Below are 20,243 nucleotides of genomic sequence, written 5' to 3'. Positions count from 1 at the left end.
AGCGGGATCCATGGCCGGATCTACTGTCACGATCCCGGCTGGTAGGAGGTGGATCCTCTGTGCCAGAGAGGGATTGGCGTGGACTGTGCTAGTGGACCGGTTCTAAGTCACTACTGGTGTTCACCAGAGCCCGCCGCAAAGCGGGATGGTCTTGCTGCGGCGGTAGTGACCAGGTCGTATCCACTAGCAACGGCTCAACCTCTCAGACTGCTGAAGATAGGCGCGGTACAAGGGAGTAGACAAAGCAAGGTCGGACGTAGCAGAAGGTCGGGGCAGGCAGCAAGAATCGTAGTCAATAAGGCAAGCAGGAGGTCAAGTACACGGTATGGATAATCACAGTAACGCTTTCACTAGGCTCAAAGGCAACAAGATCCGGCAAGGGAGAGCATGGGAGGAGATCAGATATAGTCTGGGAGCAGGTGGGAGCCAATTAAGCTAATTGGGCCAGGCACCAATCATTGGTGCACTGGCCCTTTAAGTCTCAGGGAGCTGGCGCGCGCGCGCCCTAGAGAGCGGAGCCGCGCGCCAGCACATGACAGCAGGGGACGGGAACGGGTAAGTGACCTGGGATGCGATTTGCGAGCGGGCGCGTCCCGCTGTGCGAATCGCATCCCCGACGGCCATGACAGTGCAGCGCTCCCGGTCAGCGGGACCGACCGGGGCGCTGCGGAGAGAGAGACGCCGCAAGCGCTCCGGGGAGGAGCGGGGACCCGGAGCGCTAGGCGTAACAGTACCCCCCCCCTTAGGTCTCCCCTTCTCTTTGTCCGGTAACTGCCTCCCCTGGGATGAGGACACCGGGAAAGAATGGAGGGATTCCTCAACGGCAGGCAGTACAGCAGGAGTGGGAATGGGGAGGGAGGGCAGAGGGCGAGGCCTGGCACGGGGCAGTGTGACACCAGGACGGGGGCCATGGAGAGGCACCGAGGCTTGCCTGACTGGACTGGGAGGGGGGGAGAGGCACTTCTTATGGCAGGACGGCAGACCGGTTACAGGGGGAACCACAGGGTCACGGCAGGGAGTACTGGGAACCGGTTTAAGGCAGTCCTTGAAACAAGAGGAACCCCAGCTCTTGATCTCCCCTGTGGACCAATCCAGGGTTGGGGAATGGTGTTGAAGCCAGGGTAGTCCAAGGAGAATTTCGGAAGTGCAATTGGAGAGGACCAAAAACTCAATTTTTTCGTGATGAGGTCCGATGCACATTAGGAGGGGCTCCGTGCGGTAACGCACGGTGCAATCCAACCTGACTCCGTTGACCGCGGAAATGTAGAGCGGCTTGACGAGACGGGTCACCGGGATGCGGAATTTATTCACCAAGGACTCACAAATAAAATTCCCAGAGGCACCAGAGTCCAGGCAGGCCACGGCTGAGAGGGAGAAGTTGGCTGAAGGGGAAATCCGCACGGGCACCGTGAGACGTGGAGAAGCCGGCTTAGAATCAAGAGACACCACACCCACGAGGTCGTATCCACTAGCAACGGCTCAACCTCTCAGACTGCTGAAGATAGGCGCGGTACAAGGGAGTAGACAAAGCAAGGTCGGACGTAGCAGAAGGTCGGGGCAGGCAGCAAGAATCGTAGTCAATAAGGCAAGCAGGAGGTCAAGTACACGGTATGGATAATCACAGTAACGCTTTCACTAGGCTCAAAGGCAACAAGATCCGGCAAGGGAGAGCATGGGAGGAGATCAGATATAGTCTGGGAGCAGGTGGGAGCCAATTAAGCTAATTGGGCCAGGCACCAATCATTGGTGCACTGGCCCTTTAAGTCTCAGGGAGCTGGCGCGCGCGCGCCCTAGAGAGCGGAGCCGCGCGCGCCAGCACATGACAGCAGGGGACGGGAACGGGTAAGTGACCTGGGATGCGATTCGCGAGCGGGCACGTCCCGCTGTGCGAATCGCATCCCCGACGGCCATGACAGTGCAGCGCTCCCGGTCAGCGGGACCGACCGGGGCGCTGCGGAGAGAGAGACGCCGCAAGCGCTCCGGGGAGGAGCGGGGACCCGGAGCGCTAGGCGTAACAGTACCCCAGTTCTTGACTTCTCCTGTGGACCAATCAAGGGTTGGGGAATGGCGTTGAAGCCACGGTAATCCAAGAAGAATTTCAGAAGTGCAGTTGGAGAGGACCAAAAATTCAATTTTTTCGTGATGAGGTCCGATGCACATTAGGAGAGGTTCCGTGCGGTAACGCACGGTACAGTCCAATCTTTCATTGTTAACAGAATTGATGTAGAGGGGTCTGGCGAGACTGGTCACCGGGATGTTGAACCTGTTGATGAGAGAGGCCAAAATAAAATTTCCTGCAGATCCGGAATCCAAGAAGGCCATAGCAGAGAAGGAGAAGGTAGAGGAAGATATCCGCACAGGCACAGTAAGGCGTGGAGAAGCAGAGTTGACATAAAAAACTGTCTCACCCTTGTGCGGAGTCAGCGTACGTCTTTCCAGGCGGGGAGGACGGATAGGACAATCCTTCAAGAAGTGTTCGGTACTGGCACAGTACAGGCACAGATTCTCCATGCGGCGTCGTGTCCTCTCTTGAGGTGTCAAGCGAGACCGGTCAACTTGCATAGCCTCCACGGCGGGAGGCACAGGAACGGATTGCAGAGGACCAGAGGAGAGAGGAGCCGGGGAGAGAAACCGCCTCGTGCGAACAAAGTCCATATCCTGGCGGAGCTCCTGACGCCTTTCGGAAAAACGCATGTCAATGCGGGTGGCCAGATGAATAAGTTCATGCAGGTTAGCAGGAATTTCTCGTGCGGCCAGCACATCTTTAATGTTGCTGGATAGGCCTTTTTTAAAGGTCGCGCAGAGGGCCTCATTATTCCAGGATAATTCGGAGGCAAGAGTACGGAATTGTATGGCGTACTCGCCAACAGAAGAATTACCCTGGACCAGGTTCAGCAGGGCAGTCTCAGCAGAAGAGGCTCGGGCAGGTTCCTCAAAGACACTTCGAATCTCCGTGAAGAAGGAGTGTACAGAGGCAGTGACGGGGTCATTGCGGTCCCAGAGCGGTGTGGCCCATGACAGAGCTTTTCCAGACAGAAGGCTGACTACGAAAGCCACCTTAGACCTTTCAGTAGGAAACTGGTCCGACATCATCTCCAAGTGCAGGGAACATTGTGAAAGAAAGCCACGGCAAAACTTAGAGTCCCCATCAAATTTATCCGGCAAGGATAATCGTAGGCCGGAAGCGGCCACTCGCTGCGGAGGAGGTGCAGGAGCTGGCGGAGGAGATTGTTGCTGGAGTTGTGGTAATAGCTGCTGTAGCATCACGGTCAGTTGAGACAGCTGGTGGCCTTGTTGCGCTATCTGTTGCGACTGCTGGGCGACCACCGTGGTGAGGTCGGCGACAACTGGCAGTGGGACTTCAGCGGGATCCATGGCGGGATCTACTGTCACGATTCGGCTGGCTGGAGGTGGATCCTCTGTGCCAGAGAGGGATTGGCGTGGACCGTGTTGGTGGACCGGTTCTAAGTTGCTACTGGTATTCACCAGAGCCCGCCGCAAAGCGGGATGGTCTTGCAGCGGCGGTAGCAACCAGGTCGTATCCACCAGCAACGGCTCAACCTCTCTGACTGCTGAAGATAGGCGCGGTACAAGGGAGTAGACAAGAGCAAGGTCGGACGTAGCAGAAGGTCAGGGCAGGCAGCAAGGATCGTAGTCAGGGGCAACGGCAGGAGGTCTGGAACACAGGCTAGGAACACACAAGGGAACGCTTTCACTGGCACAATGGCAACAAGATCCGGCAAGGGAGTGCAGGGGAAGTGATGTATAAATAGGGAGTGCACAGGTGAACACACTAATTAAGCCTGCTGCGCCAATCAGTGGCGCAGTGGCCCTTTAAATTGCAGAGACCCGGCGCGTGCGTCGGGACAAGACCGACGGGGAGCGAGTCAGGTACGGGAGCCGGGATGCGCATCGCGAGCGGGCGCCTCCCGCATCGCGAATCGCATCCCGGCTGAGAGAGACATTGCAGCGCACCCGGTCAGCAGGTCTGACCGGGGCGCTGCAAATGCGAGGAAGTTGCGAGCGCTCCGGGGAGGAGCGGGGACCCGGAGCGCTCGGCGTAACAGTAGTTATATTCTTGTATATAGAGGCAGTATTATAGTAGTTATATTCTTGTATAAAGGAGCAGTATTATAGTAGTTATATTCTTGTATATAGAGGCAGTATTATAGTAGATATATTCTTGCATATAGGAGCAGTATTATAGCAGTTATATGCTTGTATATAGGAGCAGTATTATAGAAGTTATATTCTTGTATATAGGAGCAGTATTATAGTAGTTATATTCTTGTATATAGGAGGCAGTATTATAGTAGTTATATTCTTGTATATAGGAGCTGTATTATAGTACTTATATTCTTGTACATAGGAGCAGTATTATAATAGTTATATTCTTGTATATAGGAGGCAGTATTATAGTAGTTATATTCTTGTATATAGGAGCAGTGTTATAGTAGTTATGTATTATTTAATATAGTGATCCATCAGTTGTTTTTCAGGTGGGCTCTCGTCACTCGGCTCATGTATGTGCTCTACTCTTCGTTCTCCTGGGTTGCTCCCCGAGGTTATCACAGCTCCTAATGACTATCCCCTCCGCTGTCCATGGTATGATCCGATGCAAGTCATCACAGACTCCATTATACTTAACATCACTGTATATCAGTCTCCAGGACCCTGTCCTGCTCTCTATCTTACACAACCATCAAGTATTGTTGCATCGAGGTGGTCGGAGGATAGTGGTAGAGACGTCTTAGGTTCACCTCAGTTCTGACTCTCTTTGCAGGGGGGACTCTCTCTCTGACGTACTCCATGGCAGTGGGCGGTGGAATCTCCTTCTTTCAGTATGCAGACATAGACTCGGGAAGGAACATCTTCATCGTAGGGTTCACCATGTTCATGGCTCTACTGGTTCCACGCTGGCTCGATGCCAAACCAACAAAGCTGGAGACAGGTGAGACGAAGCCCATCTGTCCAGGGGCACTGTATTTTGTACAACCTCAACCGGTCACGGCCATTGGTTAAAGGGGTATTCCAGGATTTTTTTTATTTGACTATGCTACAGGGGCTGTAAAGTTAGTGTAGTTCATAATATAGTGTCTGTACCTGTGTGTGACGGTTTTCTCACAATTCTTCTGTGAATTACACCCCAATATTTTTACCAGCATACAAAATGACTGTTGTCCCAGATTTTTCCCAGGTTGCAATGCGGCCGAGACCTGACATCACTAGTCAGCTGATGACAGGGAGCCTGTCTGCTTCAATGGGTGGAGCGATCGCTTGGTGGGAGAGAGATCAATCTGCAACTAATCCAACAGCTGTAGGCACCCTGATTGAAAACCACAGGTCTTTTGAATGGGTGCAGCTCATTTATGTTTCAATGGGTGGGGTGGCTGATGTGTGGGAGGGAGGAAAATGGAATTATGGGATTTGTAATGAAAAAAAGAAAACTAAAGCAGGAAATACCAGTTCACAATAAACTAGCCACAGTGTTATGGTAATCTCACAGCATAGCCATTTATCCCCAAGACAAGCGCAGATCCTTCCTAAGCATGTCCATTACTGCCTGCCAGGTACGTACTAAAATCACCTTATGGAGGAGAACCCCTTTAATACTTCTTCTTTCCTTCTCCAGGATGGCCCGCGCTGGATATGCTCCTGCTATCACTTCTCACCACTCCTATTTTCCTGGTGGGATTATTCTCATTTATTTTGGATAATACAGTGGAAGGTGAGAGGAACCGAAGCTCCGATAGACCCTACAACCATCTTGCCCGTGAGACATCTAAGGCCGGCATGCTCCAAAGTGGTCCCCACTAGGATTGCCACCTTTCTTGCAAAAAAAAAAAAAAAAAAAATATATATATATATATATATATATATATATATATATACCGGCCATGCTAATTTGCATAATTAATTACATATGCGTGACATCACAGGATACACATCTGCGAAGGAAATTTTGTCTTATTCTGACCCCTATAACTTTATTATTTCTCCTTATACGGGGATATTTGAGGGCTGATTTTTTGTGCCCCGATCTGTAGTTTTTTACAATACCATTTTTTTTTTAATGTGACTGTTTGATCTCTTTTTTTTTAATTAAATTTGAGAGTTTCAGTTAGTTACTAACTACAACTCCCAGCATGCCCTGATACAGCCTGTGACTCAGCAGCTGCCCCAAACTACAACTCCCAGCATGTTGGACTATATAGTAGTAAACAGTATAGGTCAGTATTTCCAACCAGGGGTGCCTCCAGCTGTTGCAAAACTACAACTCCCAGCATGCCCGGACAGCCAACGGCTGTCCGGGCATGCTGGGAGTTGTAGTTTTGCAACAGCTGGAGGAGCTCTGTTTGGGAAACACTGGTATATTGTTGTATATAATGCAACATTCTGGAAGTTGGAGGATTGGTTGGATATATACCGGCCATTGCATTGCCGGTATTTTTAATATAAAAATACCGTCAGGGTGGCCAAAATACCGGCTGTGCTGGTAATATACCGGCCAGGGGGCGACCCTAATCCCCATTAGTAGTCCTGACTTCATATATCTGAAGAACTTCCTTATTTCCCTAGTCCATCTCGAATAATAAACAAAGAACGTTTGTGAAAAGTCCTGATTAAAAATCTCCTACCGTTTTATGTATACAGCTCCTATACAGACCTATCTGTCTTCATGGTCACAGGATACAAATAAACCCTATGGAAGAGATTCATCAAAACCAGTGCAGAGGAAGAGTTGACCAGTTGCCCATAGCAACCAATCAGATCGCTGCTTTCATTTTTAAAAAGGATCATTTAAAAATGAAAGAAGCGATGTTATTGGTTGCTATGGGCAACTGGTCAACTGGGCAGTATCTCCCATAAGTCCACCCCTCATACACACACATATATATATGTATATATATATATATATATATATATATATATATATATATATGTATATACAGTGACCCCCCGACCTACGATGGCCCCGACATACGATCATTTCAGCATACGATGGTCTCTCAGAGGCAGCATCAACATACGATACTTTTGTATGTCGGGGCCATCGCATAAACGGCTATCCTGCAGCACAGACTGCTTCATCTGCCACCGGATAGCCGTTTACGGTGCCCCGTGTGGTCCGCTGACGATCACTTGCCTGTTCTTGGGGCTCCGGCGCGTCCTCTTCGGGATCCCCTGCATCGTCGGCGCTCTCCATCGTCGTCATCACGTCGCTGCGCACACCGTCCCGTCATCCAATAGGAGCGGCGTGCGTAGCGACGTGATGCGGCGACGGAGAGCGAGGATGCCGGGGAAGCAGAGGCCTTGCCGGAGTGTCGGGGACACCTCGGGGACGCGGCGACGGCGATGGAGGGCGACATCCAGGGCAGCGGTGACGGTCCGGAGCGGCGAGGACACGTGAGTATAACCTCCAATACCAGTGGTCTTCAACCTGCGGACCTCCAGATGTTGCAAAACTACAACTCCCAGCATGCCCGGACAGCCAACGGCTGTCCGGGCATACTGGGAGTTGTAGTTTTGCAACATCTGGAGGTCCGCAGGTTGTAGACCACTGTCCTATACTTTACATTGCACGGATCCCTCAACATACGATGGTTTCAACAAACGATGGTCCTTTTGGAACGGATTACCATCGTATGTTGAGGGACCACTGTATATATATATATATATATATATATATATATATAATATATAATATATATAATATATATATATATATATAATATATATATATATATATATATATATATATACACACACACATACATATGCGGACTCACTTATGGGAGAAACAGTATATATGCAAATACACACACATATATATATATATATATATATATATATATATATATATATATTTATGTGCAGTATCTCCCATAAGTGAGTCCACACCTCACATTATATGTGGACTCACTTATGGGAGATTATATATATATGTGTGTGTGTGTGTATGTGGACTCACTTATGAGAGATAATGTATATAAATAAATAAATAAATATATATATATATATATATATATATATATTGTCACGATGCCGGCTGGCAGGTAGTGGACCCTCTGTGCCAGAGAGGGATTGGCGTGGACCGTGCTAGTGGACCGGTTCTAAGCCACTACTGGTTTTCACCAGAGCCCGCCGCAAAGCGGGATGGTCTTGCTGCGGCGGTAGTGACCAGGTCGTATCCACTAGCAACGGCTCACCTCTCTGGCTGCTGAAGATAGGCGCGGTACAAGGGAGTAGGCAGAAGCAAGGTCGGACGTAGCAGAAGGTCGGGGCAGGCAGCAAGGATCGTAGTCAGGGGCAACGGCAGAAGGTCTGGAAACACTGGCAAGGGACACACAAGGAACGCTTTCACTGGCACTAAGGCAACAAGATCCGGCAAGGGAGTGCAAGGGAAGTGAGGTAATATAGGGAGTGCACAGGTGATAACTCTAATTGGAACCACTGCGCCAATCAGCGGCGCAGTGGCCCTTTAAATCGCAGAGACCCGGCGCGCGCGCGCCCTAGGGAGCGGGGCCGCGCGCGCCGGGACAGAACAGACGGGGAGCGAGTCAGGTAGGAGAGCCGGGGTGCGCATCGCGAGCGGGCGCTACCCGCATCGCGAATCGCATCCCGGCTAGCAGCAGGATCGCAGCGCCCCGGGTCAGAGGACGTGACCGGGGCGCTGCAGCGGAGGAGGTGAAGCGAGCGCTCCGGGGAGGAGCGGGAACCCGGAGCGCTCGGCGTAACAGTACCCCCCCCCTTGGGTCTCCCCCTCTTCTTGGAGCCTGAGAACCTGAGGAGCAGACTTTTGTCAAGGATGTTGTCCTCAGGTTCCCAGGATCTCTCTTCAGGACCACAACCCTCCCAGTCTACTAAAAAAAAATTTTTTCCTCTGACCTTTTTGGCAGCCAAAATCTCCTTGACCGAGAAGACGTCCGAGGAGCCGGAAACAGGAGTGGGAGGAACAGATTTGGGAGAAAAACGGTTGAGGATGAGTGGTTTGAGAAGAGAGACGTGAAAGGCATTAGGGATACGAAGAGAAGGAGGAAGAAGAAGTTTATAAGAGACAGGATTAATTTGACACAGAATTTTGAAAGGACCAAGATAGCGTGGTCCCAACTTGTAGCTAGGGACACGGAAGCGGACATATTTAGCGGAGAGCCATACCTTGTCTCCAGGGGAAAAAACGGGGGGAGCTCTTCTTTTCTTATCCGCGAACCTCTTCATGCGTGAAGAAGCCTGTAAGAGAGAATTTTGGGTCTCTCTCCATATAATGGAAAGGTCACGAGAAATTTCATCCACAGCGGGCAGACCAGAGGGCAAGGGGGTAGGGAGGGGGGGAAGAGGGTGACGGCCGTACACCACGAAAAATGGGGATTTGGAGGAAGATTCAGAGACCCTGAAGTTATACGAGAATTCGGCCCATGGAAGGAGATCTGCCCAGTCATCCTGGCGGGAGGAAACAAAATGTCGCAAATAATCACCCAGGATCTGGTTAATTCTTTCTACTTGTCCATTGGACTGGGGATGATATGCAGAGGAAAAATTTAATTTAATCTTGAGTTGTTTACAGAGAGCTCTCCAGAATTTAGACACGAATTGGACCCCTCTATCCGAGACAATCTGCGTAGGCAACCCGTGAAGACGAAAAATGTGTACAAAAAATTGTTTAGCCAACTGAGGCGCAGAAGGAAGACCAGGAAGAGGAATGAAATGTGCCATTTTGGAGAATCGATCAACGACCACCCAAATAACGGTGTTGCCACGGGAAGGGGGTAAATCAGTAATAAAATCCATACCAATCAGAGACCAAGGCTGTTCGGGGACAGGCAGAGGATGAAGAAAACCAGCGGGCTTCTGGCGAGGAGTCTTATCCCGGGCACAGATAGTGCAGGCTCGCACAAAGTCCCCAACATCCGTCTCCAGAGTTGGCCACCAATAGAAGCGGGAGATGAGTTGCACAGATTTCTTGATGCCCGCATGACCTGCGAGATGGGAGGAGTGACCCCATTTGAGGATTCCGAGGCGTTGGCGTGGAGAAACAAAGGTCTTTCCTGGAGGAATCTGTCTGATGGAGGCAGGAGAAGTGGAGATCAGGCAGTCAGGTGGAATGATGTGTTGCGGAGGGAGATCAACTTCTGAGGCATCCGAGGAACGAGAGAGAGCATCGGCTCTAATGTTCTTATCGGCAGGACGAAAGTGAATCTCAAAATTAAATCGGGCAAAGAACAGAGACCACCGGGCCTGGCGAGGATTCAGCCGTTGGGCCGACTGGAGGTAGGAGAGGTTCTTGTGGTCGGTGTAGATAATAACAGGAAATCTTGATCCCTCCAGCAGATGCCTCCATTCCTCAAGTGCTAATTTAATGGCTAGAAGTTCTCGATCCCCGATGGAGTAGTTCCTCTCCGCTGGAGAGAAGGTCCTAGAGAAAAAACCACAAGTGACAGCATGCCCGGAAGGATTTTTTTGTAGAAGAACAGCTCCAGCTCCTACTGAGGAGGCATCAACCTCCAATAGGAAGGGTTTGGAAGGGTCAGGTCTGGAGAGCACGGGAGCCGAAGAAAAGGCAGACTTGAGTTGTTTAAAGGAGTCTTCTGCTTGAGGAGGCCAGGACTTGGGATCAGCATTTTTCTTGGTTAAAGCCACGATAGGAGCCACAATGGTAGAAAAATGTGGAATAAATTGCCTGTAATAATTGGCGAACCCCAAAAAGCGTTGGATAGCACGGAGTCCGGAGGGGCGTGGCCAATTTAAGACGGCAGAGAGTTTGTCTGGATCCATCTGTAGTCCCTGGCCAGAGACCAAATATCCTAGAAAAGGAAGAGATTGGCATTCAAACAGACATTTCTCAATTTTGGCATAGAGTTGGTTGTCACGAAGTCTCTGAAGAACCATACGGACATGCCGGCGGTGTTCCTCTAGATTGGCAGAAAAAATTAGGATATCGTCCAGATATACCACAACACAGGAGTATAATAGATCACGAAAAATTTCATTGACAAAGTCTTGGAAGACGGCAGGGGCATTGCACAGTCCAAAGGGCATGACCAGATACTCAAAGTGTCCATCTCTGGTGTTAAATGCCGTTTTCCACTCGTCCCCCTCTCTGATGCGGATGAGGTTATAGGCGCCTCTTAAGTCCAATTTAGTGAAGATGTGGGCACCTTGGAGGCGATCAAAGAGTTCAGAGATGAGGGGTAAGGGGTAGCGGTTCTTAACCGTGATTTTATTAAGACCGCGGTAGTCAATGCAAGGACGTAGGGAGCCATCTTTTTTGGAGACAAAGAAAAATCCGGCTCCGGCAGGAGAGGAGGATTTACGGATAAAGCCCCTTTTTAGATTCTCCTGGACGTATTCGGACATGGCAAGAGTCTCTGGGGCAGAGAGAGGATAAATTCTGCCCCGGGGTGGAGTAGTACCCGGGAGGAGGTCGATAGGGCAATCATAAGGCCTGTGAGGAGGTAGAGTCTCAGCTTGTTTTTTGCAGAAAACATCCGCGAAGTCCATATAGGCCTTGGGGAGACCGGTTACTGGAGGAACCACAGAGTTACGGCAAGGGTTACTGGGAACCGGTTTTAGACAGTTCTTGGAACAAGAGGACCCCCAACTCTTGATCTCCCCAGTGGACCAATCCAGGGTTGGGGAATGAAGTTGAAGCCAGGGAAGTCCAAGGAGAATCTCCGAGGTGCAATTGGGGAGGACCAAAAGTTCAATCCTCTCATGATGAGATCCGATGCTCATAAGAAGGGGCTCCGTGCGGAAACGTATGGTACAGTCCAATCTTTCATTATTTACACAATTGATGTAGAGGGGTCTGGCGAGACCGGTCACTGGGATGTTGAACCTGTTGACGAGAGAGGCCAAAATAAAATTTCCTGCAGAACCAGAGTCCAAGAAGGCCACTGTAGAGAAGGAGAAGGCAGAAGCAGACATCCGCACAGGCACAGTAAGACGTGGAGAAGCAGAGTAGACATCAAGGACTGTCTCATCTTTGTGCGGAGTCAGCGTACGTCTTTCCAGGCGGGGAGGACGGATAGGACAATCCCTCAGGAAGTGTTCGGTACTAGCACAGTACAGGCAGAGGTTCTCCATACGGCGTCGTGTCCTCTCTTGAGGTGTCAGGCGAGACCGGTCGACCTGCATAGCCTCCACGGCGGGAGGCACAGGAACAGATTGCAGGGGACCAGAGGAGAGAGGAGCCGAGGAGACGAAACGCCTCGTGCGAACAGAGTCCATATCTTGGCGGAGTTCCTGACGCCTTTCAGAAAAACGCATGTCAATGCGAGTGGCTAGGTGAATAAGTTCATGTAGATTAGCAGGAATTTCTCGTGCGGCCAGAACATCTTTAATGTTGCTGGATAGGCCTTTTTTGAAGGTCGCGCAGAGGGCCTCATTATTCCAGGACAATTCTGAAGCAAGTGTACAGAATTGTACGGCATACTCGCCAACGGAAGAATTACCCTGGACCAGGTTCAACAGGGCAGTCTCAGCAGAAGAGGCTCGGGCAGGTTCCTCAAAGACACTTCGGATTTCCGAGAAGAAGGAGTGTACTGAGGCAGTGACGGGGTCATTGCGGTCCCAGAGCGGTGTGGCCCATGACAGGGCTTTTCCGGACAGAAGACTGACTACGAAAGCCACCTTAGACCTTTCAGTGGGAAACAGGTCCGACATCATCTCCAGATGCAGGGAACATTGGGAAAGGAAGCCACGGCAAAACTTAGAGTCCCCATCAAACTTATCCGGCAAGGATAAGCGTATCCCAGGAGCGGCCACTCGCTGCGGAGGAGGTGCAGGAGCTGGCGGAGGAGATGACTGCTGAAGCTGTGGTAGCAACTGTTGTAGCATAACGGTCAGTTGAGACAGCTGTTGGCCTTGTTGCGCAATCTGTTGTGACTGCTGGGCGACCACCGTGGTGAGGTCAGCGACAACTGGCAGAGGAACTTCAGCGGGATCCATGGCCGGATCTACTGTCACGATGCCGGCTGGCAGGTAGTGGACCCTCTGTGCCAGAGAGGGATTGGCGTGGACCGTGCTAGTGGACCGGTTCTAAGCCACTACTGGTTTTCACCAGAGCCCGCCGCAAAGCGGGATGGTCTTGCTGCGGCGGTAGTGACCAGGTCGTATCCACTAGCAACGGCTCACCTCTCTGGCTGCTGAAGATAGGCGCGGTACAAGGGAGTAGGCAGAAGCAAGGTCGGACGTAGCAGAAGGTCGGGGCAGGCAGCAAGGATCGTAGTCAGGGGCAACGGCAGAAGGTCTGGAAACACTGGCAAGGGACACACAAGGAACGCTTTCACTGGCACTAAGGCAACAAGATCCGGCAAGGGAGTGCAAGGGAAGTGAGGTAATATAGGGAGTGCACAGGTGATAACTCTAATTGGAACCACTGCGCCAATCAGCGGCGCAGTGGCCCTTTAAATCGCAGAGACCCGGCGCGCGCGCGCCCTAGGGAGCGGGGCCGCGCGCGCCGGGACAGAACAGACGGGGAGCGAGTCAGGTAGGAGAGCCGGGGTGCGCATCGCGAGCGGGCGCTACCCGCATCGCGAATCGCATCCCGGCTAGCAGCAGGATCGCAGCGCCCCGGGTCAGAGGACGTGACCGGGGCGCTGCAGCGGAGGAGGTGAAGCGAGCGCTCCGGGGAGGAGCGGGAACCCGGAGCGCTCGGCGTAACATATATATATAAATATATATATATATATATATATATATGGGGTGGACTCACTTATGAGAGATAATATATATATATATATATATATATATATATATATATATATATTTATTGTGAGGCCCTGGAGCTGTGTACACAAAACGTTATAAGATTTCTACCTGAAACTATTTGGGATGTGATGACTGCTTTTTTCTCTTTGGCTCCATTGTAACAGCTCTCATTTGTGTCTGTCTATTAAAGGGGAACTCCGGGGAACTAAACCCAAAGCCCATCCTTTCTCTCATCAACCTATTTAATGTCTAAATACCATGTATTAGCTATATAAAGCTGTTTCCTCTCTTTTTGTTGTCACTTATATGAAGGGAGTGAGGAAAATACATTATCCCACCATCCACTCTGTCTCTGTCCAAGTGCCTCTCTGAAAGAAGCAGCCAGTCTTGTGAGAGACACAGAACACTTGGTTTCTTCCCTGCACTGATGAATCATGCTTCCTTTAGTGCTGGGAGACGTGTGCAGCCTCAGCCACTCTCACACTCTGATTACAGAGCAGGAGGGTGGGTGCTGTTCTCAGAGAGGGAGCTGGGCAGCAGTGAGAGCAGAGCTGCAATGGATTCGGGGAAATGTAGTATTCATGCTGCAGAGGAGGGAAGGATGGCAAAGAATATCAAGCAGCCAGAGAAGATAACAGGGGCAACAAGAGCCATGTATATCAAGCAGGATCATTTAGAGGGAACATATTCAGGTAATGTGGTGGTTTTGGAACTTTTTTAAATATGTACTTCCCTGGAGCAACCCTTTAACACCTTTAGGACATTGCGTGTACCTTCATGCCATAGTCCTGCTTTTGTTATATGAAGTGAGCTCAGGGGCTGAGCACGCTTCATACTGCTATGAGCAACCAAGACCCATGGCTTATGCCGGGCTTTGCCGATTAGGCCAATGCCCTGCATTAACCCTTTAGACAATATGTGTCTAAAATGGGGAAAATTTGTCTGCAGTAGCTCAGATGAGCTGATCGGGATGGCCGCAGCAAATCAATGGGTCCCGATAAACTGAGAGGATGGCGGGAGGGCCCTTACCTGCCTCCTCGCTGTCCGATTGGTGCTCCAATGCTCCCAGGAGCTTCAGCAGCCTGGAGCAATGGAGCGCAGATAACACTGATCAGTGCTGTTCTATGGAGCAGCATTGTTCAGTGAATGTAATCTAAAGATTGCATGATATAATCTCCTATGGGGACTAAAAAATGTTTTCATAAATGTGAATTAACTCCTTTCCTAATAAAAGTGTGAATCAATCACCTGTTCAATTTTTTTCTAATAAAAGCATGTAAAAAAAACAAAAAAAACTAACTGCAACACATTGCACATCGCTGCGTTTTTGAATGTCCGAAATATTAATATAATGTAAATTATACTGTAGGATCAATTATGTACACGTAAAAAAACGAGCCCTCATATGGGTCTGTGGGGGGAAATTGAAAGTGTTATGGTGCTAGTAGGCGAGAAGAAAAAAACTAAATGAAAAAAAACCTGATGTCTTTAAAGAGGTAATCCAGGGAATTGTATATATATGAAAGCTCCAAAGCCACCACACTACCTGTATATGTTCCCTGTAAACCCCATCCTGCCTGATATGCTAGGCTCCTGTGGCCCCTGTTGTCTTCTCTTGCTGCTTAATATTCTTTATTTGCCTTCATTCCTTGCCCTTGTCTACGTCTTCCAGCAATCATTGCAGCTCTGCCAGCCAGCTCACTCTCTGAGAGTAGCCCCCACCCTCCTGCTCTAAGCAGCAGAGAGAGGTTCAGTGTCTGATTGGCTGAGGCTGTAAACACACCACCCAGTTCTCATCACTAAAGAGAGCATGACTCATCAATGCAGAGCAGAAACCACATCTGTGTCTCTCATGAGGGTGGGGGCTGCTTTCAGAGAGAGATCTGGACAGAGACAGAGTGGATGGCTGGATTATGTATTTCCCTCACTTCATGCATGTAATTGACAACCAAAAAGGGGAAACTGCTCTGTATAGCTAATGAATGATATTTAGAAAATTAAATAGGTTGATCAGAAGAAAAGGATGGTCTATGGGTATAGTTCCCCTTTAAGGGGTTATGATACAATAAAACATAAGACTGTGGTTTTATTTTTTGTGCAGGAAGCCTGGAGGAGCGCGGTTTACAGTCCAATACCTCCCAGGATGACTCCAAAGAAGATCCACATAAGAATCTGGAGAGAGAGCTGGCACAGGCTTATGGACTCCCTAAGGCACTGGCGTGTCTCCTACCGGCCACGTATCCGTTCTCCCAGCTGTGCCCTCCACCAGCCAAGTCCATAGTGATCGCAGAAGGAGAAGATGACAAACTGCTAGGCGGACCCCCTGTGATGGAGATGGAGCTGGGACGTGTGCGGAGTGCGGAGGGGCCTGTGTCCTCTGTATAGTCCTTACTGTGATAATTTATAGTGTTTTGTGTGTTTATTTAATAAAGGATTCACCCTATACAATGCGCCATGACCGTGTTGTCTCCTATATTAGGACATTTGCCATCTTATTACTTTCTGTTCTCTGAAGGAATTCAAATGGTGGAATTTGCATGATGGAATTATTGATGCAAATTGTAGTTCCAAATGCCAAATTAATCATCTGGGGTATAGATGTGGGGTCCCTTTGGGAACGTTTTTGAGAAAATAATAAAACAGACACAAAGTTAACTTGTAACTAACGTTGCATTGCATAAAGGAAAACAACCAAACATAATAAACAGTAGGGTATAGAATAGCACAGAATCAGACAAATGCTATGTGCAGGGCTGGCCCAAGACATTGTGCTGCCTGGGTCCAAGAGTGAAATGCTGCCCCCCCCCCCCTCCCCAAAGAAAAAATAAAAAGCATTAGGTAAGTAGCAGTTCCCCCACATTAGGTAGGCAGCATAGTTTCTCCACATTAGTTAGTTAGTCATCCTCACTTCTTTGAAAAAGCCAGGGTACGCTGGCGAAACGTTAGCAGGAGGGGATATAATGTTTTTATAAAACGGCATAGTGACACAAGAGTAATACTGTAATTGGGTGGGAGTTCTTTCTAGTCAGTGGTGGTAGCACTGTCTGTAAGAACTAGATTTTCCCACAGTGACAGTGATCACAAAGCATATTGGAAGTATTGACCTATTTGTAGTGACAGAGTGGATGACTGGACTTTTTAACATTTTTTCACTATGGTACAAAAAAGCACAATTTATAATTAAGTAGTTGTAATAAAAGTTAAGTTTTAATAATTTAGTTAAGTGGTCTCTAGTTTAGGGCAGTCCTTGGGGACTTGTCCCTAAAATTGTAATTTTCAGGGCTGGCCTAAGACATTGTGCTGCCTGGGTCCAAGAGTGAAATGCTGCCCCCCCCCCCTCCCCAAAGAAAAAATAAAAAGCATTAGGTAAGCAGCAGTTCCCCCACATTAGGTAGGCAGCATAGTGTCCCCACATTAGTTAGTATAGATTTCCCACATTAGGTAGCAGTTTCCCCACATTAGGTAGCATAGTTTCCCCACATTAGGTAGCAGTTTCCTTACATTAGGTAGCATAGTTTCCCCACATTATGTAGCATAGATTCCCCACATTAGGTGGCATAGTTTCCCCTAATTAGGTAGCATAGTTTCCCCTCATTAGGTAGCATAGTTTCCCCTCATTAGGTAGCAGTTTTCCCACATTAGGTAGCATAGATTCCCCACATCAGGTAGCATAGTTTCCCCACATTAGGTAGCATAGTTTCCCCACATTAGGTAGCATAGATCCCCCACATTAGGTAGCATAGTTTCCCCTCATTAGGTAGCACAGTTTCCCCACATTAGGTAGCACAGTTTCCCCACATTAGGTAGCAGTTACCCCATATTAGGTAGCATAGTCCCCCCCCCCCCCCCGAGACACAGAGACAAAGACAGACATACAGACACACTCACCTGGCCTGTGCAGCGCTTCTTCTCTCTGGCGGAGGCCTGGCTAGTGATGTCACTGACGTCCTCCTGTGCGGGTCTGTGGAGGAACGTCACTTGCGCAATGTCCCTCGTCAGACCCGGGCCGGCTGGACGGCCATGGCTTCCCTGTGTTAAAGTGGCCGCTGCGCTATTAAGAACATTTTAGAACAGAGAGCAGCAGCGGTGCAGCAGCAGGGCCGGCCAAACCATGGACCTAGGTGGCACAAAAAAAAAAAAAAAAGGCAGCAAAAGTGCCATCCCTGAAAAGTGCCGCCTAGGACCAATGGTCCCACCGGGTCCCATGCTAGGGCCAGCCCTGGCTATGTGTATATAGGCCTCACACAACCACATGCACATCTGCAGCCCACCCTAATCTTTGCCCTGGCGGCCGTTGGGTACCTTCAGTTTCTGCACATTGAATAGATACAATTCATACAATGTCCTGATCCACAGTGTTACTTGTAATAGGCTTAAACTCTTCAAATATCAGCAAACAGATCTCAAGTTCTTTATCTGTAAGTGAATAATGGATCTGCCCTGTTGCAGGACAGGAAAGTAGGGTTTAGGGGTTCCTTTTCTACAGGCTGTAAATCAGGGCCGTTCCTCTCTCTCTCTCTCTCTCTCTCTCTCTCTCTTGAAATTGTCAATTCTTCTTGCGGAATTTGATTGGAAATGCATTGCCATCTATAGAGACAGTGCATTTCCGAGCAGACCTAATGCTGGCATGTTCTGCTGCCGCCCGCCCATGTGAACATAGCATTAGGTGGAAAAATTATTGGTAATATTCTGCAGTATATGTTGCCATTGCCACAGTATAAATATTATTTTAATTTATATCATTTTTTTATTATTATTATTATTGCTATTTTTATTTTTTATTATTTTTATTATTATTGTCATTATCCTCTTATCTTGTAGTCTACAGCATCACCTAGTGGCAGAATTGATAATCTACAAATAATAGATGATTTTTAAAAAGGCTAGTCACTTTTACTTTTACTTTAAATTTTATTCTTGCACTTTTTTGTTTTCTTTCTTGGATTCACTCCTGCATTATGAATTACACCAAAATTGTCCTGTAGAACTGGAAGGAAAAAAAATATATCTAAAATAATGCAGAAACCCTATTGTATCCTGATCTAATATGATATGACAGTGGTCTCCAAACGGCGGACCTGCAGCTGTTGCAAAACTACAACTCCCAGCATGCCCGGACAGCCGAAGGCTGTCCGGGCATGCTGGGAATTGTAGTTTTGCAACAGCTGGAGGTCCACAGATTGGAGACCACTTACTGTAAATATTCTGATGACACAATGGTGCTGTCCGGGCATGCTGGGAATTGTAGTTTTGCAACAGCTGGAGGTCCACAGATTGGAGACCACTTACTGTAATTATTGGATTGGAGACCACTTACTGTAATAATTCTGATGACACAATGGTGCTGCACTCATCATCCTATACTAGAATAGAGGGTGTAATTGTGCAAGGTCCCCAGCAGCACAGAGTATTTCAGAAGGAGTCTGGGCTGATATCTTCCAGCAATGAAAGGGTCACTTAGTTACATTGTTTTTCCATGCTTCATACCCATCACTTACATAATAGATGTTCTCCAACTATGGCAGATGAGTGATACAATTGTATGGACAGAATTATTCCTGGAATATGATATATAAGGGATAAATAGATGTCCAGTCCTATTAGAATGAACCTACACAACAAAGTCAGGAGAGACCTGCAGAGCTGGGGATGGAAGGGTGCGCTACTGAAGCGACCCACTAGATGTCGCTATTACTGAGGCGTCTGGGAACGTCTGCTGTGTTGCAGTGTTTCCGGGGGAATATTGTAGCGGGTGGACTGGTTGGCAGCAGCAGGTAGGGAAGTGCTTCTGGATATGGTGGGATGGCTGTGTAGGGTCAGTGTGAACAACAGTTATAACTGCAGACTGATACATTGTAACGACAGACTGATACATTGTACATACAGACTGATACATTGTAACGACAGACTGATACATTATAAATACAGACTGATACATTATAAATACAGACTGATACATTGTAACGACAGACTGATACATTGTACATACAGACTGATACATTATACCTTTAGACCTGTAACTACCAACTGATACACCGTGACTAAAGACTGATACATTGTAAATACAGACTGATACACTGTAACGACACACTGATACATTGTACCTACAGACATGTAATTACAGACTAATACAGTGTAACTACAGACCTGCAATTACAGACTGATACATTGTACCTACAGACCTGTAACTACTAACTGATACACTGTAACTTCAGACTGATACATTGTAACTACAGACTAATACACTGTAACTTCAGACTGATACATTGTAACTACAGACGGATACACTTACTACAGACTGATACATTGTACCTACAGACCTGTAACTACTAACTGATACATTGTAACTACAGACTAATACACTGTAACTTCAGATTGATACATTGTACCTATATACCTGTAACTACAGACGGATACACTGTAACTTCAGAATGATACATTGTAACTACACACTGATACATTATAACTGCAGGATGGTACATTATAACTGCAGGATGGTACATTATAACTGCAGGCTGATATAATATGGATGC

General features: G+C 48.4%; 2 protein-coding genes across 2 annotated transcripts in view; both read left to right on the top strand.

Moving 5' to 3' along the window:
• Positions 1-16,157, top strand: part of SLC23A3 (solute carrier family 23 member 3) — a 55,541-nt gene extending 39,384 nt beyond the window's left edge. Inside the window, exons 9-12 of the mRNA XM_056535409.1 lie at positions 4,500-4,605; positions 4,784-4,951; positions 5,633-5,728; positions 15,812-16,157. Coding sequence (XP_056391384.1) covers positions 4,500-4,605; positions 4,784-4,951; positions 5,633-5,728; positions 15,812-16,095 — 654 coding nt within the window. The 3' untranslated portion in view covers positions 16,096-16,157. The remainder of the gene's footprint in view (positions 1-4,499; positions 4,606-4,783; positions 4,952-5,632; positions 5,729-15,811) is intronic.
• Positions 16,158-19,496: 3,339 nt separating this feature from the next.
• NHEJ1 (non-homologous end joining factor 1) overlaps positions 19,497-20,243 on the top strand; it is a 120,753-nt gene continuing 120,006 nt past the window's right edge. The window contains exon 1 of the mRNA XM_056536615.1: positions 19,497-19,525. Coding sequence (XP_056392590.1) covers positions 19,505-19,525 — 21 coding nt within the window. The 5' untranslated portion in view covers positions 19,497-19,504. The remainder of the gene's footprint in view (positions 19,526-20,243) is intronic.

Source organism: Hyla sarda, chromosome 8, assembly GCF_029499605.1.
Source record: "Hyla sarda isolate aHylSar1 chromosome 8, aHylSar1.hap1, whole genome shotgun sequence".
Taxonomy (NCBI): Eukaryota; Metazoa; Chordata; class Amphibia; order Anura; family Hylidae; genus Hyla; species Hyla sarda.
Note: the sequence above shows the minus strand (reverse complement) of the source record. Positions and strands in the feature narration are given on the sequence as shown.